Source organism: Pogona vitticeps, chromosome 2 (assembly GCF_051106095.1).
Source record: "Pogona vitticeps strain Pit_001003342236 chromosome 2, PviZW2.1, whole genome shotgun sequence".
NCBI lineage: Eukaryota > Metazoa > Chordata > Lepidosauria > Squamata > Agamidae > Pogona > Pogona vitticeps.
In genome coordinates this window covers 26,216,927-26,241,131 of record NC_135784.1, presented here as the reverse complement: position 1 = coordinate 26,241,131, position 24,205 = coordinate 26,216,927, and the positions used below count along the sequence as shown (strand labels likewise).

The following is a 24,205-nucleotide window of genomic DNA, read 5'->3' as shown; positions in this document are numbered from 1 at the left end:
CGTATTATCATTGTCATCATCACTGTCATCATCCCTATTGATACCCCACCTTTGCACTAAAAGATAGCACTCAAGGCAGGTTACAGATTTACCAGTAAAAGTAGGAGGAATACCTGTACAATGGAGCCTTGACTTACAGACGGCTTGACTTACAGACTTTTTGAGTTACAGACTTCTCTGGCCGCAAAATTTAGGTTTGACTTGCAGCCTGAGAATTGACTTACAGACCAGAAAAAAACCAAAATGGAACAAAAACGGCCTGTTACGGGATTAATCGGTTTTCAATGCACTGTAGGTCAATGGAGACTTGACCTACAGACTTTTTGACTTGAGAACCGCCTTCCAATACGGATTAAGTTCTCAAGTCAAGACCCCACTGTATTCCATCCCAGGTAGCTGGCTCAAGATTTGCTTAGCCCTCCATCCTTGCAAGAATGGTAAGCTCACACGGGGTGGTCAATGTGCAGGCTTTAAGCACTATGGGGCAGTATATAAGTAGCATGCCTTATAATGAACATGAAAACAGTAGATGGGGGAGCGGTGGACTCCCAGTCTTAGAAGGGTCTTGGAAGTAAGCTACTCTACAAGTTTTTAACTGTTGACTTTCAAGATGTTTGGGTTTCATCTCCCAGCCACCATGGTCAATGGTCAGGAATTCTGGGAGCTGAAGTCGAAAATATTTAGAAGGCCACCGTGTGTTGCAGGCTCACCCCCCAAGAGGACAGGGGAGGCCGTAAAGCTTACCTCTGCAACTGACCTCGGCTCCTGACCATTCACCTTCTGGAGTGCAGACACGCTGGGCGGACCCTACCAAGTCCAAGCCATTCTGGCACTGAAAGGAGACTCGATCACCAAGTTGGTTATGCACCCCAGAAACAATCGCCCCTGGCGGGATGGCAAGACTGCGGCAGTGCCCCACTGAAGAGGGAACAGGACAAAAAAAATCCATCAATCTGAGAAGAAGCCACAGAAACATTTGAAAAGAAGAAGCTGCTTTCTACTAAGTCAGGTCACTGGTCCATCTAATCCACTAATCCTCTGACCGACAGCCAAGACTCTGCAGGAGTGGTTCCCAACCTTGGGTCACTGGATGTTCTTGGACTAAAACTCCCAGAAACCTTTACTGCTAGCTGTGCTGGCCAGGATTTCTGGAAGTCCAAAAACACCTTGGGACCCAGGACTGGGAACCACTGCTCTGCAGGGTTTTCTTTCTTCTGCCTAACCAACGAGGTACCTTGGTACTCCCTAAGGTTCCCCTTGACAATTTTTGTCCAGTTGTGTCCGACTCTAGGGGGTGGCGCTCATCCCGCTCTTCAAGCCATAGAGCCAGCGTTTGTCCGAAGACAATCTTTCCGTGGTCACATGGCCAGTGTGATTTAGACATGGAACGCTGTTTACCTTCCCACCGAGGTGGTCCCTATTTATCTACTCGCATTTGCATGCTTTCGAACTGCTAGGTTGGCGGGAGCTGGGACAAGTGACGGGTGCTCATTCCGTTGCGTGGATTCAATCTTACGACTGCCGGATCTTCTGACCCTGCAGCACAGGCTTCTGCGGTTTAGCCCACAGCGCCACCACGTCCCTCTGGTACTCCCTGGTGGCCTCCCAAGTATTAACTAGGAGCCATCCTGCTTAGCTTACACAATGAAATAAAATCTAGTGTGTTTGTAGGATGGTATGACCAGGCAATTTGCAACCATACCTCTCCACAAGCAAAGCAAAGCACTCCCTACAACAAATTACAGTGGTGCCTCGCTTAACAAGGATAATCCGTTCCAGCGAAATCGCTGTAGAACGAAATCCTCGTTAAGCGAAATAAAAAAGCACATTGAAACACAATGAAAACCATTCAATGTGTTCCAATGGGCTGAAAACTCACTGTCCAGCGAAGATCCTCCATAGGGGCGGCCATTTTCGCTGCCTGCAAAGCGAAGAATCCATCCTAGAAAACAGTGTGGGGCCATTTTGTACACCCAGCGACCATTTTGAAACCCGACGATCAGCTGTTTTTAGATCGTCGTAATGCGAAAATCGGTTCCCGAGGCAGTGAACCGATCATTGTGAAATGGATTTTTCCCATTTAAACCATCGTTTTGCTATCACTTTTGCGATTGCAAAAACCTAATCATCAAGTGATTTCCTCGTTAAGCGAGGCACCACTGTACATGGATTAGACCCAGTTAGAGTGAGCATGGAACATTTTACAGTAGTCTCCAACCTTGAGTAGCTATGGTTTCTGGGAATGGTAGGCCAAGAACACCTGGATTATTCAAGGTTGGGAACCACTGCTCTAGCACAAGAGGTGAAAATGTTTGTAACTAATTTGTTAACTGCTAGCTCCTTGGATCCTTTCAAAGAGAAAGGCCGGGTAAAAATACTTAGAATAAATAAATAAAATATTGATACTGAAGAAGAACCTGCGGAGGCTTGGGTGCATTTTTTTTAAAGTACAGTGGTGCCTCACAAGACGGGCGCCCCATTTAACAACGAAACCGCATTACGACGAACTTTTTGCGATCGCAAAAGCAATTGCTTTACAATGCTTTCAATGGGGGAATTTCGCTTTGCGATGATCGGTTCCCTGCTTTGGGAACCGATTCTCGCAAAACGATGATTTTAAAACAGCTGATCAGCGGTTTCAAAATGGCCGCTGGGTAAAAAAAATGGCTCCCCACTCTTTTCTGGGATGGATTCCTCGCTGCACAGGCAACGAAAATGGCCACCCTATGGAGGATCTTCGCTGGACGGAGAGTTTCAAGCCCCTAGGAACGCATTAATCGGGTTTTAATGCATTTCTATGAGCTTTATAATTTCACATTACGACATTTTCGTTCTACAGTTATTTCGCTGGAACGAATTAACGTCGTAATGCAAGGCACCACTGTATAATGCATGCAAAGCCCACAAGAACCATTTCATTCTTCCCCAAGATGACAAATTACTGCTTTAGAGGTGGTTTAGAATGAAAGCCAGCTAGGATTCACCTCCATCATCACAAACTGGGGAGGTTCCATTCCAGCGTCCATTGGGTAGGCAGTGCCGCTGAGATGAGCCAAGCAGCTGGTAACCATCAAAGCATTCAAAGCTCAAGATGTCACCCACTGGATGTGCGCTTCGTCGTGGGCTGAACGAACCATGTTCGAAGGCTCTCTGTGGAGGGCAGCGTACGACTGCAAAGGAGAGAACGGGGATGAAAACAATCTTAATAGCAATGTCGTTTGGGCATGGAAGTCAGAGAATGGTGAAGTTGGGTGGCTTCTCTGTTAACTGTTTATTTATTTATTTTTATTTTATTTATTTTATTTATATCCCGCCTATCTAGTCGATTAAGACCACTCTAGGCGGCTGTTGTCGGAACACTCTGCATGGACATCCTTCATTATCTAGCCAGCCCTTCCCAATGACTCAAATCTTTCAATAATGTTTGCTCGCAAATAAAACCATTTATGTCAAATCAATTAACAGTTTCCTCTTTCAGGCTGTGTTCATTTTCTTCCTTGTTGTTGAGGGAGGGAAAAAAGGAAGATTAGCGGTGAATGGCATCTTACGAGTCAGCTTCCATTTGTGATCCGGGCAATGTCTTCATGCCTTACCTGCATGCCTGCCTTCCAGCATAAAAATGGGGGAACAGAAAATTAAATTCAGACAAAGGAGGAGTGACAACTGGAGGAAGAATCAAATTATTTGAGACACACAAATCAACCATATTATTAGCACAAAATAGCAGTGTTCTGAAATGAATGCCAATGAAAATTAAAAACAAAAGAGCAAAAGCCAGATTACAGTTGAATTTTATAACACTAGTGACATTTTCTATAGCTTGCTTCAGTTAAAAATCTATAGTTATAATTTAAATTAACTTCTAAATTAAAATTTTAAACAGACTCACGACAACCCTGTGAATGAACAATTGCCAAACTCTCCTGTCTCAGCTCTTGTGAACTCAGGCCTGTGGTTGACCTTGTAGGACCCACTTGTTTGTCTTTCTGGCAATCCAGGATATCTACAAAGCTCTCATCCAGCACATTTCTAATGAATCAATTTTTTTCTTGTCACCTTTCTTCATTGTCTAGGGCTTCAAAAAACCCTTTGTTTCTTCTCTCTCCTTCTCCACCAGATGCAACAAGTTTTCTCGAGATCATGAAGTAGCTTAAACAAAGAGACAACTTAAGCCATCCGCTTTGGTTCAGTTCCAGAGATCACACACACACACACACAGAGAGAGAGAGAGAGAGAGAGAGAGAGAGAGAGAGAGAGAGAGAGAGGTACTATAATCATCCCAGCAGGGAGAAAAAACCACCAACCCCCGACAGGGAGCTAAAATTAGTTTTATTATTTATTTATTTTTTAATTTATATCTCGCCCATCTAGACCGAAGTCTACTCTGGGTGGCTAAGAGCAATTCATAAAATAATAAAAATATAAAATAAAACAACAGCATTAATACGATTGAAGATGGCAATAAATAAATTAAATATTGACTAGGAGGGAAGGCCTGCCTAAAGAGCCAGGTCTTAAGTTTGCTCTTAAAAACACCCAGCGAGGGAGCCAGACAGATCTCTGGGGGGAGATTGTTTCAGAGGCGAGGGGCCACTGCCAAGAAGGCTCAGTTTCTTGTTCTTTCTCTTCGGGCCTCCTTCGGCATTAGGCCCCTCAGCTGCCCTTCCTGGCTAGAACAATCTAGGTAGGAGAAGGCGTTCCAATAGATATCGAGGACCTAAACCGTTTAGGGCTTTATATGTCATCATTAATACTTTGAAATCAATGCAAAAATGTACGGGCAGCCAATGCAGGGCAGCCAGAGTGGGGAAAATATGTTGATGTTTTCTCACCCGGGTGAGAAGTCTGGCCGCTGTGTTCTGCACCATTTGAAGTTTCCATATCAGTCTCAAAGGTAGCCCCACGTAGAGCACATTACAGTGGTCTAATCTCGAGACTACAAGCTCATGGACCAGAGTGGCGAACGCCCCACCATCAAGATAGGGACACAGCCGGGCAATCCGCCAAAGATTGACACTACCTATGGGGTTTCCATAGTAAGCACCAGATCCAGATGGACCCCCAAACAGCGAACCTCACTCTTTGTGGTGAGAGTCACTCCCCCAAATGTGAGGGAGTCTCCCAAACCACCAATGGCAGGGCCACCCACCCTCAGGACCTCCATCTTGTCCGGGTTCAGCCTCAGTCCATTCACCTGTATCTATTTCAATATGGCCTCCAGGCAGCGCTGAAGGGATGAAAAGGCATCCACTGTTGTAGGGCTAAAGGAGATGTAGAGCTGGGTGTCATCAGCGTACTGATGACACAAAGCCCCACACCCCCTGATTACCCCACCCAGAGGCCTCATGTAGATATTAAACAGCATTGGGGAGATAATCGAGCCCTGTGGAACCTCACAATTGAGACTCCACGGGCCCGAGACACTCTCCCCAAGCTGGACTCTCTGGGGACGGTCCTCCAAGAAGGATCGGAGTCAGGCAAGCGCCAGGCCACCGATTCCCAACTTGGAGAACCTTTCCAAGAGGATACCCCGTGGTCGACGGTATCAAAGGCAGATGAGATATCGAGGAGGACCAGCAGAGACATTTTGTCCCTGTTGGCCTCCCTCAGCAGGTCATCAAACAGGGTGACCAATGCCGTTTCTGTTCTGTGGCATGGCCTGAAGCCCAGCTGGAATGGATGCCAGTGCAGGTAGGCATGGATCAAAGACTAGTTGGCTCACAATGACACGTATGTCATGTGGTTAACAGGAAAAGGAACGAGCCAGCCTGTTCCCACAGCAGACCAAACCATGGGACAAAACTCCATCTAGTCACATTCTCAAGTTACCTAAAGCCTGCCTGAACAGAAACGGTCATTCCCGCAGATACGTAAAACAAAATTACAACGGCAGGATGTTTCCCTATGGGGCAAGTGGAGGTCCATGAGTAGCACTGGTGTAGGGCAGTGGTTCCCAACCTTGCATGTTCTTGGACTGCAACTCCCAGAATCCTTCACCACTAGCTATGCTGGCAAGGGCTTCTGGGAGCTACAGTCCAAGAATGTCTGGGAAGCCAAGGCTGGGAATCAGGGGTGTAGGGGGCAGCTATTGGAGCCGGGGCAGCTATCCAGAAATACTAGGAATTGATGTCTGGCCTGATGCCAGGGGCTTAAATTGGCCTTGTCTTGTACCTCAAATCCCTTATTGCTGCAGATCCTCTAACCCAGGGGTCTCCAACCTTTTTGGGGCTGTGGACCAGCTGGGGGGGGAAAACTTCCATGCACTGGGGGAGCGGGGCACCCCCATGTGAATGTGCATGAGCGTGAGCGCAACACCCCCCAGTGTGACACAACCTCCGCGAGCATGACACCCACCCCGCGTGAGCGGGACATGCCCACTGTGCGAGCATGACACACACCCTGTGTGAGCATGATACACCCTCCCGCAGGTGCAACATGCCCCCTGCAAGTGTGACATGCCCACCGCGCATGCATGCAGGGGGGCGGAGATCCGTAAACTGCTTATAGTATTGTGTGAAGTTTCCTGATATTGTCCCCAAAGTCCCAATGACTATGGGGACCACTATAGTGTGTTTCTTCCAAAGGCGAGATGTTTTGATGCCAGGTCTCTGTACTTGGTTAGTTTTTCCATTTGTTTTCAGCTCTGGCATCCCCTGGAATTCCAATGTCAATGATCCGGACATTTCTTCATTCTATTACTACTATGGTGTGTTATGTTCAAGGTGTTTGTCCGTTTTGATCCGGAAATCCCACAAGATCTTGACTCCCTCATTTTCTGACATCTTCTCTACCTGATGTTCCCATGGGCTTTTGGAGGCTGGCGAGTTATATTTTTTGCATAATGGTAAGTGCACTAATTTTGCCACTCTATCATGTCTAAATTTGTAATCTGTGCAATCTTTGGACATTTGCAGATGTGTTGTGACACAGTCTCATCTTTTTCTTGGCAGAGTTGACATTTGTTGTTAGTGCCAATTCCTTGAATCCTGGCTTTCATCACATTAGTTTGGAGTGCTTGTTCTTATGCAGCAAAAATCAAGCCTTCAGTTTATTCTTAAGGGTCCCCAATTTTAGCCATGCTCATGTTGAATTATGATCATGCTTTCCATCAATATTTCTCAGGTGTAATCCAAGTAGTGGTTTGTTTTTCCAACTGTTTAATTTATTTTCAAATTGTTGTTTCTTATATTGAGCCTTTGTTTGTTGTTTTCAAAATATTCTCCACTTTCACTGCCTTAGGTACCGTAATTTTTCTTGCTTGTACTGATATAATCATTTAGGCTTCTTTTTTCCTCCTCTACTACCTGCTGTATTTGCAGTAATGCATTTTAAAATTATTATTATCGTTGTTGTTGTTATCTCAACTTAGATAGAGCCCCACAATGCTAGGGCACTCTCTGGGCGGTTTACAGCATAATTAAACAAAGAACACTTTACTCCCCAGCGAGCTGGATTCTAATTTTACCAACCTTGGAAGGATGGAAGAAAGCCTTGTTTCTGTCAAAATTATTTCTTGTCTACAGCAGAGATAAAGCACTGTCGTTGCAGTATGGTAATTAAGCTTGATATTTGTTTGCAGTCTTTCTCTAAGCACGTTACTTGTGCTTCAACACCCATTTACACAACACAGTTTCTCCCATATATGCAAGAGGTACATTTCAGAAACACTGACTCATAATTCCATTCATTTAAAAATATAAACGCAAGGCCTGAAGGCATTTTTTAAAAGGTTCCAAGTACAGAGCACTAAATTCCCAAGGTGCAACGGCTGCTGTTTATCAGGGGTTTCCTCTCACATCATCTCTAAATTCTGGTGCTCGGGTGGCAAAGCCTTAGTTGCTCCATCTTAGTTATGGCCCTGAAAACCGATGCTTTCAGCACGAGATTTCCCCTCATCCTTTCACTTTCTCTCTCCAGACATTTCCAGTAAAGAGCAAGGCAGGGCCGTTGGCTGTTCTTTGACCTTGGACAGAATCATCTTGTGGCAATTTTAGTGGGATGCATTCTGGGAGGTCTCGGAAATGCCATGATGCAATACATGAAAGCACAGATTCATGAAAAATGGGAAGGAACTGTAAACTGGACACGATGCGCAGAATGATTTAATGTTACCGTCACAAGCTAATAAAAATTAATATAAACAGAATAAGGAACACACTAAGAGTTTTTAGAAAATGTGTAAAAGCCAGAAAGAAATCCCTTATTTACTCCTGTATCTGTTCCCTAATCTCTACTGAAGATAAGGAAAGAGCTAAATGCACAGTTACAAGATGGGGGATATTTGGCTCAGCAATACCGTGAGTCATCCCACAAGCTTCATATGAGCCAACAGCATGAAGTGGCTGCAAGATAGGCCAAGGTGATTTTAGAACGCATGAAGAGAAGTATAGTCTCCAAGTCCCCAAGTTCAGAGGAGGGCGACAAGGATGATCAGGGGACAAGAAACCAAGCCTTCTGAGGAAAGACTGAAGGAACTGGGCATGTATAGCCTTGAGAAAAGAATCATAGAATAATGAGGTTGGAAGGGACGTCAACCCCCTTGCACAGTGCAAGAATGCAAATCAAAGGATATCTGTCAGGTGGTAATTGGTTCCACTGTCATACTGCTCTAACAGTTAGGAAGTTTTTCCTGATATTCAGTCAAAATCTGTCTTCCTTTAACTTGAGCCCGTTGTTTCGTGTCCTGCACTCTGGGATGATCGAGAACAGATCTTGCCCCTCCTCTGAATGACATCCTTTCAAGAATTTGAAAAGTGCTATCAGATCTCCCCTCAGTCTTCTTTTCTCAACACTGAACATGCCCAGTGTCTTTCCTCATAAGGTTTAGTTTCCAGCCCCCTGATCATCCTTGTTCTTCTCCTATGAACTTCTTCCAGTTTCCTGGGATCCTTCCTGAAGTGTGGGGTCCTGACGGGTGATACGACAGCACTTTTCAAATACACGTCTCCTTGTTGGGTTGGGCTAGCTGGGCCCTCATGTATTTCAAAATCCACATGTAATTTTTATGCAAAATGCATAAAGATTTGATTAATTAATACACACATCCACACACATCTTCCCCAACCCGCTTAGGCCTCCCAGCTGCCATGAGGAGCCAGTATGCCAGGAGAGGGGGCTGTCACACACCCCAAACAGGGGCCTTAGTAAGTCCGAGACCTAACCTTTCTCAGGCCATTTCCTGGAGACAAATAGCAGCACAGTCTTTGTTGAACATTGATTGATAGAAACATCTGAATATAACTGAAACCACAATGCAATTCAAGGGAAATGTGTATTTTCCCTTGAATGATCATGATGTTTCATGATCCAGAGGAGGGGCAGGATCTGTTCTCCATCATCCCAGAGTATAAGGTACATAATAATAGGCTTAAGTTATAGGAAGCTAGATTTCAGTGTAATATGAGGGAAAAAAACTGCTGGAGCAGTACAACAGTGGAACCAGTTACTTTGGGAAGTGGTGAGAGCTCCAACGCTGGACGCATTCAGGAGAACATTGGACATGATGACCTTATAGTACAGTATAAGCCTCTTCCAACTCCATTATTCTATGATGCTATTATTATTATTATTATTATTATTATTATTATTATTATTATTATTATTATTATTATTATTATTATTATTATTATTATTATTATTATTATTATTATTATTATCATCATCATCATCATCATCATCATCATCATCATCATCATCATCATCATCATCATCATCATCATCATCATCAAAAGAGCTGTGTTAGAGATTCCATATATAAAATTTTGAGGAGGTGGACTGATTTTTTAAATTATTTTCTGATATGACTTAGGGCAATCAAAGAACTGGCCTTCTGCACTGTTTACAACCCCAGGACACAGAGCTAGCTTGTGACATTTTGCTGCCTGTGGCAAACGATGTATCATCATCATCATCATCATCATCATCATCATCATCATCATCATCATCATCATCATCATCATTTTAAATTTTCAAAACAAAAACAAATACAAAAATACAAAACACTGACTATACATTCTAAACCACCGTGCACCCCATACGGGACCTTACACGGCTCTTCGTCTGCCAGCAAACCCTACGTACCTCTGCACTGAGCCACGTTGGTACGGGTTCCACTGGAGGAAAACATCGGTGTCCACTTTCCATCTGACTGGCAGATCCGGCTTCGCGTGGGATACGGATAGGTACCGGGTGGGCAGGAATAGGCAAGGATGCTTCCAGAGCGATACCCGTCGGAGAGTGAGAAGGTGCCACCTCGGATAGACAGGTCTTTCGGACAGGATGGTGTTTCATCAGGGGCCGATTCCTGTACAGCAGCGGCTGCAATGGGTAGAGACAGGTGTTACGTGCTTAGGGTTTCCGCTCGGATCTCTTCAGCATCTTGGCCTGTTCTTGTTGCTCCGTTTCACAGCTTTGGGAAAACATATGCAGCCAGAGTAGCTTTCCCCTATCAGACACTGGCCAAAAATCCAGAGGTAAGGAGCATGTGGCCTTATAGTGGTTACTGAATGACAACCTCTGCCCTCCTTCTCCATTCGTTGTGCCTAGGATTGCATGTTATGTGCCATAAAGTCACACCTGATCCATGGAAAAGCCCTAACATGCCTTTCATGGTATGTGAGATACGTATGGCGTGTTTTTTGCTGCAGTGTTTTGAATTTCTGGTTAAGATTGTCTAGCGGTACAGAGTAGAATAGCTTCAAGTTCCCCAGAGTAGTCCACCCCTTGTTACAGTCTCAATAACTCACTCTGAGATATTAGTAGTGGACAGAATTGAAAACACATTTTCTTTACTTACAAATCAACAGATCAAACAGCAAACTGACAAACGTGACTGCTTTCAGCAACAGACTTCAGCAGACTAAAGAGAATGGAAAAGACACAGAGCAGAAAGACGTGGCTCTCTTTGAAATTAGAAGCAAGGAAAGAATGATTGGTTAGTGCTAGATAGATTGAAAGTCACTCCAGCCCAAAAAAGGTCTCTCCCAGCTAAACCTACTAAAGGCAGCATGCGAGTCTGCAAAAACTTCCTACAGTTCTTACTACTTCTGCTCCCCAGTGAGTTTCCATGGCTAAGTAGAGATTTGAACTCTGGTGCCCTGAATCCTACTCTGTTGCTCTATTCACTGCACCACCGTGGCTCTCATATCCGGGATTAAATGTCATTGAATTCAAAATCATGTCGTCATTTAGTCGTGTCCGACTCTTCGTGACCCCAAAATCATGTGTGTGTTCAGTCGTTTAGTCGTGTCCGACTCTTCGTGACCCCATGGACCAGAGCACGCCAGGCCCTCCTATCTTCCACCGCCTCCCGGAGTTGTGTCAAATTCATGTTGGTTGCTTCGATGACACTGTCCAACCATCTCATCCTCGGTCGTCCCCTTCTCCTCTTGCCTTCACACTTTCCCAACATCAAAGTCTTTTCCAAGGAGTCTTCTCTTCTCATGAGATGGCCAAAGTACTGGAGCCTCAGCTTCAGGATCTGTCCTTCCAATGAGCACTCGGGGTTGATTTCCTTTAGAATTGATAGGTTTGTTCTCTTTGCAGTCCAGGGAACTCTCAAGAGTCTCCTCCAGCACCACAATTCAAAGGCATCAATTCTTCGGCGGTCAGCTTTCTTTATGGTCCAGCTCTCACTTCCATACAACACTACAGGAAAAACCATAGCTTTGACTATTCGGACTTTTGTTGGCAAGGTGATGTCTCTGCTTTTTAAGATGCTGTCAAGGTTTGTCATTGCTTTCCTCCCAAGAAGCAGGCGTCTTTTAATTTCAGGGCTGCTGTCTCCATCTGCAGTGATCATGGAGCCCAAGAAAGTAAAATCTGTCACTGCCTCCATATCTTCCCCTTCTATTTCCCAGGAGGTGATGGGACCAGTGGCCATGATCTTAGTTTTTTTGATGTTGAGTTTCAGACCGTTTTTTGCACTCTCGTCTTTCACCCTCATTACAAGGTTCTTTAGTTCCTCCTCACTTTCCGCCATCAGAGTGGTATCATCTGCATATCGGAGGTTGTTGATATTTCTTCCGGCAATCTTAATTCCAGTTTGGGATTCCTCCAGTCCAGCCTTCCGCATGATGTATTCTGCGTATAAGTTAAATAAGCAGGGTGACAATATACAGCCTTGTCGTACTCCTTTCCCAATTTTGAACCAATCCGTTGTTCCATATCCAGTACTAACTGTTGCTTCCTGTCCCACATATAGGTTTCTCAGGAGATGGATAAGGTGGTCAGGCACGCCCATTTCTTTAAGAACTTGCCATAGTTTGTTGTGGTCCACACAGTCAAAGGCTTTCGCATAGTCAATGAAGCAGAAATAGATGTTTTTCTGGAACTCTCTGGCTTTCTCCATAATCCAGCGCATGTTGGCAATTTGGTCTCGAGTTCCTCTGCCCCTTCGGAATCCCGCTTGTACTTCTGGGAGTTCTCGGTCCACATACTGCTGAAGCCTACCTTGTATGATTTTGAGCATAACCTTGCTAGCGTGCGAAATGAGTGCAATTGTATGGTAGTTGGAGCATTCTTTGGCACTGCCCTTCTTTGGTATTGGGATGTAGACTGATCTTTTCCAGTCCTCTGGCCACTGTTGAGTTTTCCAAACTTGTTGGCATATTGCATGTAGCACCTTAACAGCATCATCCTTTAAGATTTTAAATAGTTCAACTGGAATGCCATCACCTCCACTGGCCTTGTTGTTAGCCAGGCTTTCTAAGGCCCACTTGACCTCACTCTCCAGGATGTCTGGCTCAAGGTCAGCAACTATATTGTCTGGGTTGTCCGGGATATCCAAAACTTTCTGATATAATTATATAATTATATCAAAATCATGTACTTCTGGGTAATTATTCAGTTCCACCTTTTAGAGCATTTTCATCTTAGCCATTAAGGACTAGTCAACACATACAACTGAAAAGAACCAAAGTAAGTTAATTAGTTGCTTCAGGCAAAAGATGCGGGGAAGGGGGAAGCAGGAGTAGGAGTGTGAAGCTGGGTGCACCCCTTGGACATCTCTAAACCTCATAAGATGTCCTGATAAGCTACACATGGTTGTAGTGAAGGAAGTTGTCCTGTCACCAGGGCTAAACTGACAATCTCCTTCTTGCAGAGGATAGAAGTAAAATGTTACAAGTAAGTTATGGAATAGAAGTAGAAGCGATGCATGACAAGTGGCCAGCAATAGAGAATACCATTTAAGTGGGACTCCCTTATTCACTGGATCAGTATCCTCTGATTCATTCATCCACACTCTGAAAATATTAAAAATATCAAAAGAAATATTCTAGAAATACTGTAGATTTTTTTCTTAATATGAAGTTACCAGAAATGGCCAACAGAGGGAGTCAGAGGCCATGCGATATATAGCGTTAGCTATTAAAGAAGCGTTTCCAATAATCTGCGTTTTTCAGCATCCATTGGGGAGCCTGAAACTGATCGCCTATGGATATGAGACTCCTACTGTATTTACTTCTTGTTAGCACAATAACCAATGGCATTATAAGTAACTGTGTTATCTTTAACATGTTACATTGAAGGATTGTGAGGGTAACAACAGTCCTTTGGAAATGAACCTAACAATGGCTAATACTGTTAATTTTATTATGGTGACCATGTTAACTCCAATTGCAGGGGTACTGTGAATCCATTCCAGTTTTTACTTTGTCCTTTGCTCTCCATCGAACTGGGCTCTATACCTGGTGTGTGTGGCCATCCTTCAGTCTTGAGACACTATGGTAACGTGCTCTGTATGGAGGTCTTGGAACAGTGTCTAGTGTGGCTGAGAAGGCCAATTCGAGAGTGACAATCCCTTCCACAATGAAGACAAATACAATTGTTCCCAGTCCAGCTCCCTGGTTTTGCTGGTTTTGGGACTGCCTCTTTGCCTCAGCCTGCTGTACAAGTGTCTCTTCAAATTGGGAGAGGCCATGATGCACCGCCTGCCTCCAGGCTGAACGCTCAGACGTCAAGATTTCCCATCTGTTGAGGTCCGTTCCTAAGGCCTTCAGATCCCACTTGCAGATATCCTTGTATGGCAGCCGTACTCTACCTCTGGAGCACTTTCCCTGCACTAATTCTCCATACAGGAGATCTTTTGGAATCCGACCATCAGCCATTCTCACGACATGCCCAAGCCAACATAGACGTCACTGTTTCAGTAATGTATACATGCTAAAAATTCCAGCTCATTCCAGGACTACTCTATTTGGGACTTTGTCCTGCCAGGTGATACCAAAAATGCGTCGGGGACAACGCATATGGAACGTGCTCAGCTTCCTCTCCTGCCGTGCACAAAGGGTCCAGGACTCACTGCAGTACAGGAGTGTGCTCAGGACACAGGCTCTATAGACCTGGTTCTTGGTATATGCCATCAGCTTCTTATTAAGCCATACTCTCTTTGTGAGTCTAGAGAACATGGTAGCTGCTTTGCCAGGCTGCGTTTATCCAGCTCGAGATCTAGGGAGAGGGTGCTGGAGATCGTTGAGCCAAGGTACACAAAGTCATGAACAACCTCCAATTCTTGCATGGAGACAGTAATAGAGGGAGGTGAGTCCACGCCCTGGCCCATGACTTGTGTTTTCTTCAGGCTGATTGTTAGTCCAAAGTCTTGGCAGGCCTTGCTAAAATGATTCATGAGTTGTTGGAGGTCTTCAGCAGAGTGGACCACAATGGCTGCATCATCAGCGAAGAGGAAGTCCCACATGCATTTCAGTTGGACTTTGGTCTTTGCTCTCAATCTAGAGAGATTAAAGAGCTTTCCATCTGATCTAGTCCGGAGATAGACACCTTCTGTTGCAGTTCCAAAGGTGTCCTTCAGCATGACAGCAAAGAAGATCCCAAACAGGGTCGGCACGAGGACACAGCCCTGTTTTACTCCAGATGTCAAAGAGATCTGATGTTCAGCCATCAAAAACAACAGTGCCCTTCATTTCCTAATGAAAGGACCTGATGATGTTAAGGAGTCGAGGTGGACATCCAATTTTGGGAAGTATTTTAAAAAGGCCATCCCTGTTAACCAAATCAAAGGCCTTTGTGAGATCTACGAAGGCCACAAAGAGCAGCTGTGTTGTTCCCTACATTTCTCCTACAACTGAGGGAAAATACCATGTCGGTGGTGGATCTATTAGCTAGAAATCCACACTGTGATTCTGGATAGACTGGGCTCTCTGCCTAGAATATGTTCATTACCTTAAGCAACACCTGCAAAGAGCAGACGAAAGCCTGGGGTGGCAGGCTTCCTAGCACTTCCTAAACCAGAGTTACCATCAGCTGCGAATGCCTTGCAATCTTTTATTTTAAACCCCAATTAAATGTTTGAAAGATGCAAGAAAAGATGCCCCAAAACAAACATCACAAGCCAATACAGTGGGGTCTTGACTTAAGAACGGCTCGAGTTAAGAACATTTTGACTTAAGAACCGCTCTCATAGGAAAATATTGACTTGACTTACATACTTAGATTTGAGTTATGAACTGAAAAAAAAACCACGTGGGAGGCAGGGAAAGTGCAAAATTTGAACTTTCAGTTAACTGTTGGCCAGTGAAAAGGGTGCCTGTCTGCTTCCTCACTCCTCCCAGCGTTTAGAGAGTGGATTGGGAGGCAGTCTTCAGACTGCCTGGTACTGCCTGGACTGTATTTTCCCTGCCTTCCCTGAACCTTTCTTGACCTGAGAAAAAAAGAAACAAAATATCCCCCTCTAGTGGTCGAAGGCGGAATAGCAGCTTCCCATTAGTTTCTATGGACGGAAAAGAGCAGATACGGATCAAATGGTTCTCAATGCATTCCTATGGGAAATGCAGATTTGACCTGAGAACTTTTTGACTTGAGAACCACCTTCCAATACGGATTAAGTTCTCAAGTCAAGACCCCACTGTATGACCGCTTGACACCAGGGCATAATCAAACAGTGCAAAGTAAACTTCTCTGGAGTGGGAATTCCATACACAAGATGCCAAAAAAAAAAAAAAAAAAAAAAAAGAACAGGGCTTCTGTTTTCAGGGGTGTTTATTGCTTTCACATGGATAGACCCACAGAAATGTGATTCCATGCTGGAAGTCCACTCTGGCATGGTTTGACCTCTTCTACCAGCTGTGAGACAGAGGGCGAGAGGGATACCCCACTCGCTGGAGAGCCGTCCCTCCTCAACAGCAAGGCTAAGGAAGTGGACCCCAAACCCGCACCAGAGCCTACAGCTAGACCTCAGCAGGAGACAGAGATAGAGGAGCTGACGGAAGACATGCAGAATGTGATGACTGTGGAGGTTCAGGGAGAAAAGGCGGGAAAAGAGAGGAAAAGGAGGGTGGAGTTTGAAGCAGGAACAGGGGAGGTGGAGAGAGAGGAAGGACAGTTGGGAATGGGTGTGGATCACCTTGCCGACAAAGGTCTGCATAGTCAAAGCTATGATTTTTCCAGTAGTGATGTATGGAAGTGAGAGTTGGACCATAAAGAAGGTTGGATGACCGCCGAAGAATTGATGCTTTTGAATTGTGGTGCTGGAGGAGACTCTTGAGAGTCCCCTGGACTGCAAGGAGAACAAATAGATCCATTCTGAAGGAAATCAACCCTGAGTGCTCACTGGAAGGACAGATCCTGAAGCTGAGGCTCCAGTACTTTGGCCATCTCATGAGAAGAGAAGACTCCCTGGAAAAGACACTGATGTTGGGAAGGTGCGAAGGCAAGAGGAGAAGATGACGTCAGAAGACGAGATGGTTGGACAGGGTCACCGAAGCAACCAACATGAATTTGACCAAACTCCTGGAGGCAGTGGAAGACAGGAAGGCCTGGCGTGCTCTGGTCCATGGGGTCACAAAGAGTCGGACACGACTTAATGGCTAAACAACAACAAAGCACTTTGTGGGATAGGACCATTGCTTTAATTTCCCATGCAAGCAAAGTGATGCTGCAACAAAGGCTTTTACCTTATATGGAGTGAGAAATGCCTGATGTGCAAGCTGGATTCCGAAAAGGGGCACGCGAGATCATATTTCAAATATCCACTTGCTACTGGAGAGCACTAAAGAATCTCAAAAGAAGATCAGTCTATGGTTTATAGATTACAGCAAAGCCTTTGACTTTGTAGATCATGAGAAACTATGGGTTGTTCTCAAAGAAAAGGGTGTGCCTCAGCATTTGATCATCCTGTTCCATAACTGTATTGTAGACAAGAAGCTACCATTAGGACAGAAAATGGAGAGGCAAAGTTGTCAGACAATGGTGCATATTATCCTCTTATCTGTTAATTTGTACACAGAACATATCACATGGGAAGCCAGACTAGATTCAGATAAAGGAAGAATGAAAATTGGTGGAAGAAATGAGAATAATTTAAGATATGCAGAGGACACCATCTTACTGGCAGAAAACAGGAATGACTTGAAACGAAAGTGAAAGAAGGAAGTGCCAAATGAAGGTGTGCAGTTGAATGTTAAGAAGACAGAAGTCATGACTACAGAAAAACTACACAACTTCAGAAATGACAATGAAGAAATAGTAATCGTTAGAGATTTTGTATAGTACCTTGCTTCAACTATCAACCCAAATGGAGAAGTCAGCCAAGAAATCAGAAGACTGAGACTAGGAAGGGCAGCAATGAAGGAATTAGAAAAGATGATCAAGTGTAAGGATGTGTCACTGGAGACCAAGACCATTCACACTCTTGTATTTCCGATCACCATGTATGGGTGTGAAAGCTGGACATTTAAGAACGAGGAAGACGAAATACTAGATGGACTAACTCCCTAACCTCCACAGGTTTGAGTCGACAAGAGCTGAGCAGGGCTGTTGAGGACAGGTCCTTTTGGAGATGGCTCATTCATAGAGTCACCATGCGTTGGAGACAACTTGACGGCACATAACAACAAATCCCAATGAGTTCAGCAGGACCTATTCAGGTAGCTACATGGCAACTGAAAGTAGGAGAAAGGAAAAGCGGCAACATAGAATGGAGGGATTAAAACCCCAGTTAATTAGTAACAAATTAAACTTTAAAGTCTATAAATTTTGAAAAAAAAAAGAGACTGAAAAGTTTGCGGGTGGGTGGGTGAGAGGAGCTTGTAAGCTTGCCGCTACACATACACAGGGAGTTAGATCCCATTGAAGTCAATGGAACATCTGGAATTCCACTGGCTCGCACAGTAACTAGTAAATGGATTAATTTTGGAAGAGGTAGCTGTGTTAGTCTGGGCAAGCACATCAGGCAAAATCCAAAGGAACAAAACAAGGCAAAAACATGTGGCACCTTAAAGACTATTATACAGTATTCTAATATGAGCTTTTGAAGACACGGCCACCTCATCAGACATATGGATACAGAATGAAATGTTGAATGAAATATACGTAAGTTTCATACTATTACTGGATGGATGGAAGATCTGAAAGTCACTACAGTATTTTGGAACAAAATTGTTACAAACCAAGAATACAGAGGGAAACAACTGAGATAAAATTTACATGAGTGATGGACACCCATATAAATTGATTGAATTTAAGCCTAAATTTCTTCAATCATTACCAAATGTAATGCTTCTGCTGTTATCTACTGCCACTGTTATTTTCTTCACAAGTACCAAGCCCATCCCTCATATGAAAGCTCAAAGATAAAAACTGTCAATATGCCCTACTATATTAACACACATGATTCCTTCACTATCTTCTTTCATTTTTATATTTAATATTTTTCCTCCCCCTCTGAATTTTAAGTTAATCCCCAATCTTAAAAAAAAAAAAACACCACACACCCTTCTTGCTCTTCTCTGTCCCCTCCCTTATCTTTGCTCACGCCTGGCCTGTTTTCTGTCTCCCGAGGAATTTTTTACAACAGAGCCCTAAGACAACACAAGCCATGAATTACCGCCTGCAAATGTAACATACCTCCAAAAGCCAATGAATATTTAGTATGAAACTGATTGTTTCATTCAGCATCTCATTCTGTTTCCGTATGTCTGACCCAGCTGATGTTATGTGAAACATTAAAATGTAATGTGAAACGTAACGATCGCAATTAAAATGTCATCGTAAATCTTAAAGGTAACACCTATTTTGGTCTTATTTTGTTTAGTTTCTTTGGATTTTGCAGAATACATGGAGGTGTCCCGGCTGTAAGGAATGAAATCAGGGAATCAGAGGGAAAGGGGGGGAAATATGCAGACTTAAAACACCACAGACAACACAGAAAGAGAAAGCAGATGCCCCCCCCCCAACCTGGCCCCATTGCCAAACAACACCCCGTCCCCCCCACCTCCCCCGCCCCCAATCCGCTGCAGCAGCCAAGGGGCTGTGGGGCTACTACTACCTGGGCAGAGACTGAGCAGGGCGGCCCAGAGAAAGGGGCTCATCCTGGTGGCGCTGGAGAGGCGCCCCGGAGCCCCGCGATCCATGCCGGGGCAAGCGGCTGCTGTCATGTGGGAATCTCCCAGGCGGGCTTCCCAGCGGCGGGAAAACTTTGCGGATCCGCCTTCGGCGATAAAGAGCGTGTGGTGGGGACGACGTGTAGGGAGAAACGTGGGGATTGAGGAAACCCCTCCGAAAGACCTCGCCTGATTTTTGGGAAAGGGAGAAGCCCTCCTGGGAAATGTCTTCCCCGGCGCTTTTACTGATCGGGGTTGGCCTCCCCAGCTGTTGTTAGCGCGCGCAATTTTGCAATTGCGGAAAAACAAATAAATGATCCTTGGACTTTCCCAAACTTGTAAAATGACCACTCAGATTTCAACGATGTCCGTGTATGACTCCTGAGCCTTTCCCTTTCTTGTTCCTCGAATCTATCCCTGGCACGGGCTGCATTGTCAGAGTCGCCCTCCTGTTGCCCTTCAATTTCCCGTATATCAATGTGGGTTTGCTTTTTTAAATTTTTTATTATTTTTGGCTAAGTTTACTAGACCAGAAGTCAAGGCTAGTTCTTGCCTCCATAGGCCCTGCCTCTGTTGTGAAACTAGCCAACTCCCTTCTAGTTAAGCCAAAAAGAGGTGTAAAAGGGGTCCCTTTTACTGAAAAAAATTATTTAATTTTTTAAAAAATATATAATTTTTTAAAAAATCACCCACAAGGAAAACAAACAAACAAATAAAAACGGCCTCTTTTTGTCCTTCTTTGATAAATGATAGCAAAGCCGGCAAACTACAAACAAATGGGATAGCCATGCGTTTATCGCAAGCTCACTAGATTTTTATCTGTTTTAATTATTAAACAACAAATTGGAAATGGATCACCAGAGGTAACAAACAAAAATGGGGGGAAGAGTCACTGGGCATAAAATAGGATGCTTTTATGTGGCCCCATAGTGCTTAAAGGGCTCATAGGGAGTGTTACAGCAGTCAATTCAACATATACACCAATAAAATTAATTTTATGTAATCTTTGAAGGCAAATGCTTCAAGATTATTTACAAAAGAAAAGAAGAGGATATTTTTCAATCCTAAATATAACAAATTAAAATGCATCAAAATATATTGTAAGGGTGTAAATAGCATATACTGAAATGAGTGCTTAATCTAAAAGGCAGAAAAGAGAAAACAGAACAATTTAAAACTATGATATGGCATTAAGTTTAGAATGGTTGTTAGCATGTTATAATCTCTCTTCTTCCCCATAAATTCCCAAGTCCCCTTTTCCTTTTTGTCATCCCTTATATTAAAAATAAAATTGTTAAAAAAATATATTGTAAGGGTAAATATGCAATTAAGTAAAGCATCAGTATTAACATACCAAATGTGAAGCAGATTCAGCAGCTAATGAAAAGCATATGATAGAAATCTATCAAGCCAAATCAGTTTTTAAATGACACTAAAACATCTAGAGCCATTTTATAAAAATGTAACACAAAGTATATTTTCTACAATAGAGTTTTCCTCAATGCAAAGGAATGATTTGGACTTTCAGATATTATTTGGACTAATTAAAGTAAGTGGGGAAATGGACTGAACCCCACCCCGAAACAAATGGAACATGGGAAGGTTCTATTGAGTCCTTTCCAAGGACTTCTAATCAAGCTGGTTTCAGCAGATGTTTCTGATGGAGTTTTTATTGCCTTGCCTGCTGCCTCCAGTTGGAGTGGCTGATATGGACCTTTCTGGGCTGGGGTGTCCAGCACTTACCAATTGTTCTTTCTCTGCTTCTGATTTCAGAGAGATCCCTGCTTCTCTGCTGAGAGCTTTTTCCCCTCTCAGCAGTTTTCCCAGCTGAAGTTTGTTGTTATAAGGAGTCATATTTTGTTTGCTGTCTGATCTGTTAAATTGTAACTACAGTAATGTTATTCTTTCTACTTCTGATGCCTCGGAGCGAGTTCCTGAGATTGTAAGTGCCAGTTGATGAGAACAGAGATGAACTACTCTGGAGAACTTGAAGCTATTCTACTCTGTGAACTTCTGTACAGTACCTCTGCTGCACAGCAGCTAGAGGAATTTAACAAAAAATTCAAACCTTTGCAACAGATTCACACCTAATTATCCTGTGGTTTGTTGTTTCAAAGTGCCCTTGAAACCAATAGGTATCATCCTTTTTAATTAAAGTTCATGTCCTGGATGTTATGCATCCTAAGTCAAAAAGGTTGCCCTCGGATTATTCTGATTAAGATACTGGCAGGACCTGGATTTTGCTATGTTCTGCTTCTTGACTCCCTGCTGAGTTAAAAGAGGATTACAAGTAATTAACAGCTAGCCCATCTGTACAATAGATGAGCAGAACTTGGGTCTTTTTCACTCTCAGGTCTGACAGCAATATTTCACTCCAAGAAGGAAGTAGGGGGTGATTCAATCCAAGCTGTAATTTCCAACAATTTACAAGTAGACCTGACTTATCTCTAGACGTTTTTGTGATTTTGGAACTGTTTGAATTTTTCTGCAATATTCCTTTTGATTCCCCCCCCTTTCTACCTTTTCTTTTTAATAAACCTTATAAAACTTGCAGACCTTGTCTGCAAGGTGACTGAGAGTGGAGTTGTGTGTCCCTGTTATCCAATTCTTTACCCTTAGTCATTCTATGATGTTGGAAATGTTTTTGAGTGATCTCCATTAGGAGTGGTGGCAGCTACCGAACGGGCAATTTTGAGCACTCTGAAATATGTACTTGTCTTTGGGCACAGAACGATTTGTCTCAGGAACTTCATCACACACTGGCTGAAATCCAGTTGATGTAACTTTACACCATGCAACAGCATTGATGTTATCACACGATGATGTTACTCTTTATTTTTTTTTTAATTTAAAACTTCCTATCCTTCCCCTTCAAATTCTGACACTTTTTGCATTGGGGAAACCTTTGGGAACCCCAGGACAGGGAGGGGGGAGGAGCCTTTAATATTGGGACTGCTGCTGGCAATTTCTGACATTGAAGGCTCCCTCCTTTGTTCCGAGGCTCCCAAAGGCTTCACCTTTACTCGGACATCCCAGGGAATTCAATGAGATGTCAGAGTAGACATGAAGATGACTGCACAACATGGGCTCTAGATAGATTTGTAGCTGGCTGATGGGGGGTATACAAAGAGTGCTCATGAATGGTTGTAGTCCTGGAGAAAAGTGACAAGGGGGGGTGTAGCATTCACTGTGCTTATTAATACTGTACAGTATTCGTGTTGAGATTTGTATGCACCAATGGGAGTTGGTGGGACGGAGTTAAGGAGGGAGAAGAAAAAGAAGGGAGATGATAAGAGGAGGGGGAAGTTAGAGTTGGGGAGTCTGGAGTTGAGAGAAAGTTTGGGAGGGCGGTAGAGAATAGAAAGGAATGTTATTTTAGTTGAGAGTTAACGACACTGATTGAACTTTTATTTCTTGTAACAATAAACAATTTCTACTTTGGTTTTTAAATGACACATTGACTGGTGTGTGTTCAGTCGTTTAGTCGTGTCCGACTCTTTGTAACCCCATGGACCAGAGCACGCCAGGCCCTCCTATCTTCCACCGCCTCCCGGAGTTGTGTCAAATTCATATTGGTTGCTTCAATGACACTGTCCAACCATCTCATCCTCGGTCGTCCCCTTCTCCTCTTGCCCTCACACTTTCCCAACATCAGGGTCTTTTCCAGGGAGTCTTTTCTTCTCATGAGATGGCCAAAGTACTGGAGCCTCAGCTTCAGGATCTGTCCTTCCAATGAGCACTCGGGGTTGATTTCCTTTAGAATTGATAGGTTTGTTCTCTTTGCAGTCCAGGGAACTCTCAAGAGCCGCCTCCAGCACCACAATTCAAAGGCATCAATTCTTCGGCGGTCAGCCTTCTTTATGGCCCAGCTCTCACTTCCATACAACACTACAGGAAAAACCATAGCTTTGACTATTCGGACTTTTGTTGGCAAGTTGATGTCTCTGCTTTTTAAGATGCTGTCAAGGTTTGTCATTGCTTTCCTCCCAAGAAGCAGGCGTCTTTTAATTTCAGGGCTGCTGTCTCCATCTGCAGTGATCATGGAGCCCAAGAAAGTAAAATCTGTCACTGCCTCCATATCTTCCCCTTCTATTTCCCAGGAGGTGATGGGACCAGTGGCCATGATCTTAGTTTTTTTGATGTTGAGTTTCAGACCGTTTTTTGCACTCTCCTCTTTCACCCTCATTACAAGGTTCTTTAGTTCCTCCTCACTTTCCGCCATCAGAGTGGTATCATCTGCATATCGGAGGTTGTTGATATTTCTTCCTGCAATCTTAATTCCAGCTTGGGATTCCTCCAGTCCAGCCTTCCGCATGATGTATTCTGCGTATAAGTTAAATAAGCAGGGTGACAATATACAGCCTTGTCGTACTCCTTTCCCAATTTTGAACCAATCCGTTGTTCCATATCCAGTACTAACTGTTGCTTCCTGTCCCACATATAGGTTTCTCAGGAGATGGATAAGGTGGTCAGGAACGCCCATTTCTTTTAGGACTTGCCATAGTTTGTTGTGGTCCACACAGTCAAAGGCTTTTGCATAGTCAATGAAGCAGAAGTAGATGTTTTTCTGGAACTCTCTGGCTTTCTCCATAATCCAGCGCAAGTTAGCAATTTGGTCTCGAGTTCCTCTGCCCCTTCGGAATCCCGCTTGTACTTCTGGGAGTTCTCGGTCCACATACTGCTGAAGCTTACCTTGTAGGATTTTGAGCATAACCTTGCTAGCATGTGAAATGAGTGCAATTGTACGGTAGTTGGAGCATTCTTTGGCACTGCCCTTCTTTGGTATTGGGATGTAGACTGATCTTTTCCAGTCCTCTGGCCACTGTTGAGTTTTCCAAACTTGTTGGCATATTGAATGTAGCACCTTA

At 43.9% G+C, this 24,205-nt stretch overlaps 1 protein-coding gene across 2 annotated transcripts in view; it reads right to left on the bottom strand.

The window, feature by feature from the left end:
• Positions 1-19,766, bottom strand: part of C2 (complement C2) — a 53,179-nt gene extending 33,413 nt beyond the window's left edge. Inside the window, exons 1-4 of one of the 2 annotated variants that reach the window (XM_072988838.2) lie at positions 19,280-19,766; positions 10,081-10,317; positions 2,985-3,170; positions 745-918 (exon numbers count right to left, since the gene is read on the bottom strand). In XM_072988838.2, coding sequence (XP_072844939.2) covers positions 745-918; positions 2,985-3,170; positions 10,081-10,317; positions 19,280-19,391 — 709 coding nt within the window. In that variant the 5' untranslated portion in view covers positions 19,392-19,766. The remainder of the gene's footprint in view (positions 1-744; positions 919-2,984; positions 3,171-10,080; positions 10,318-19,279) is intronic. The other variant, XM_072988839.2, reaches the window with a different exon arrangement.
• Positions 19,767-24,205: the final 4,439 nt, after the last annotated feature.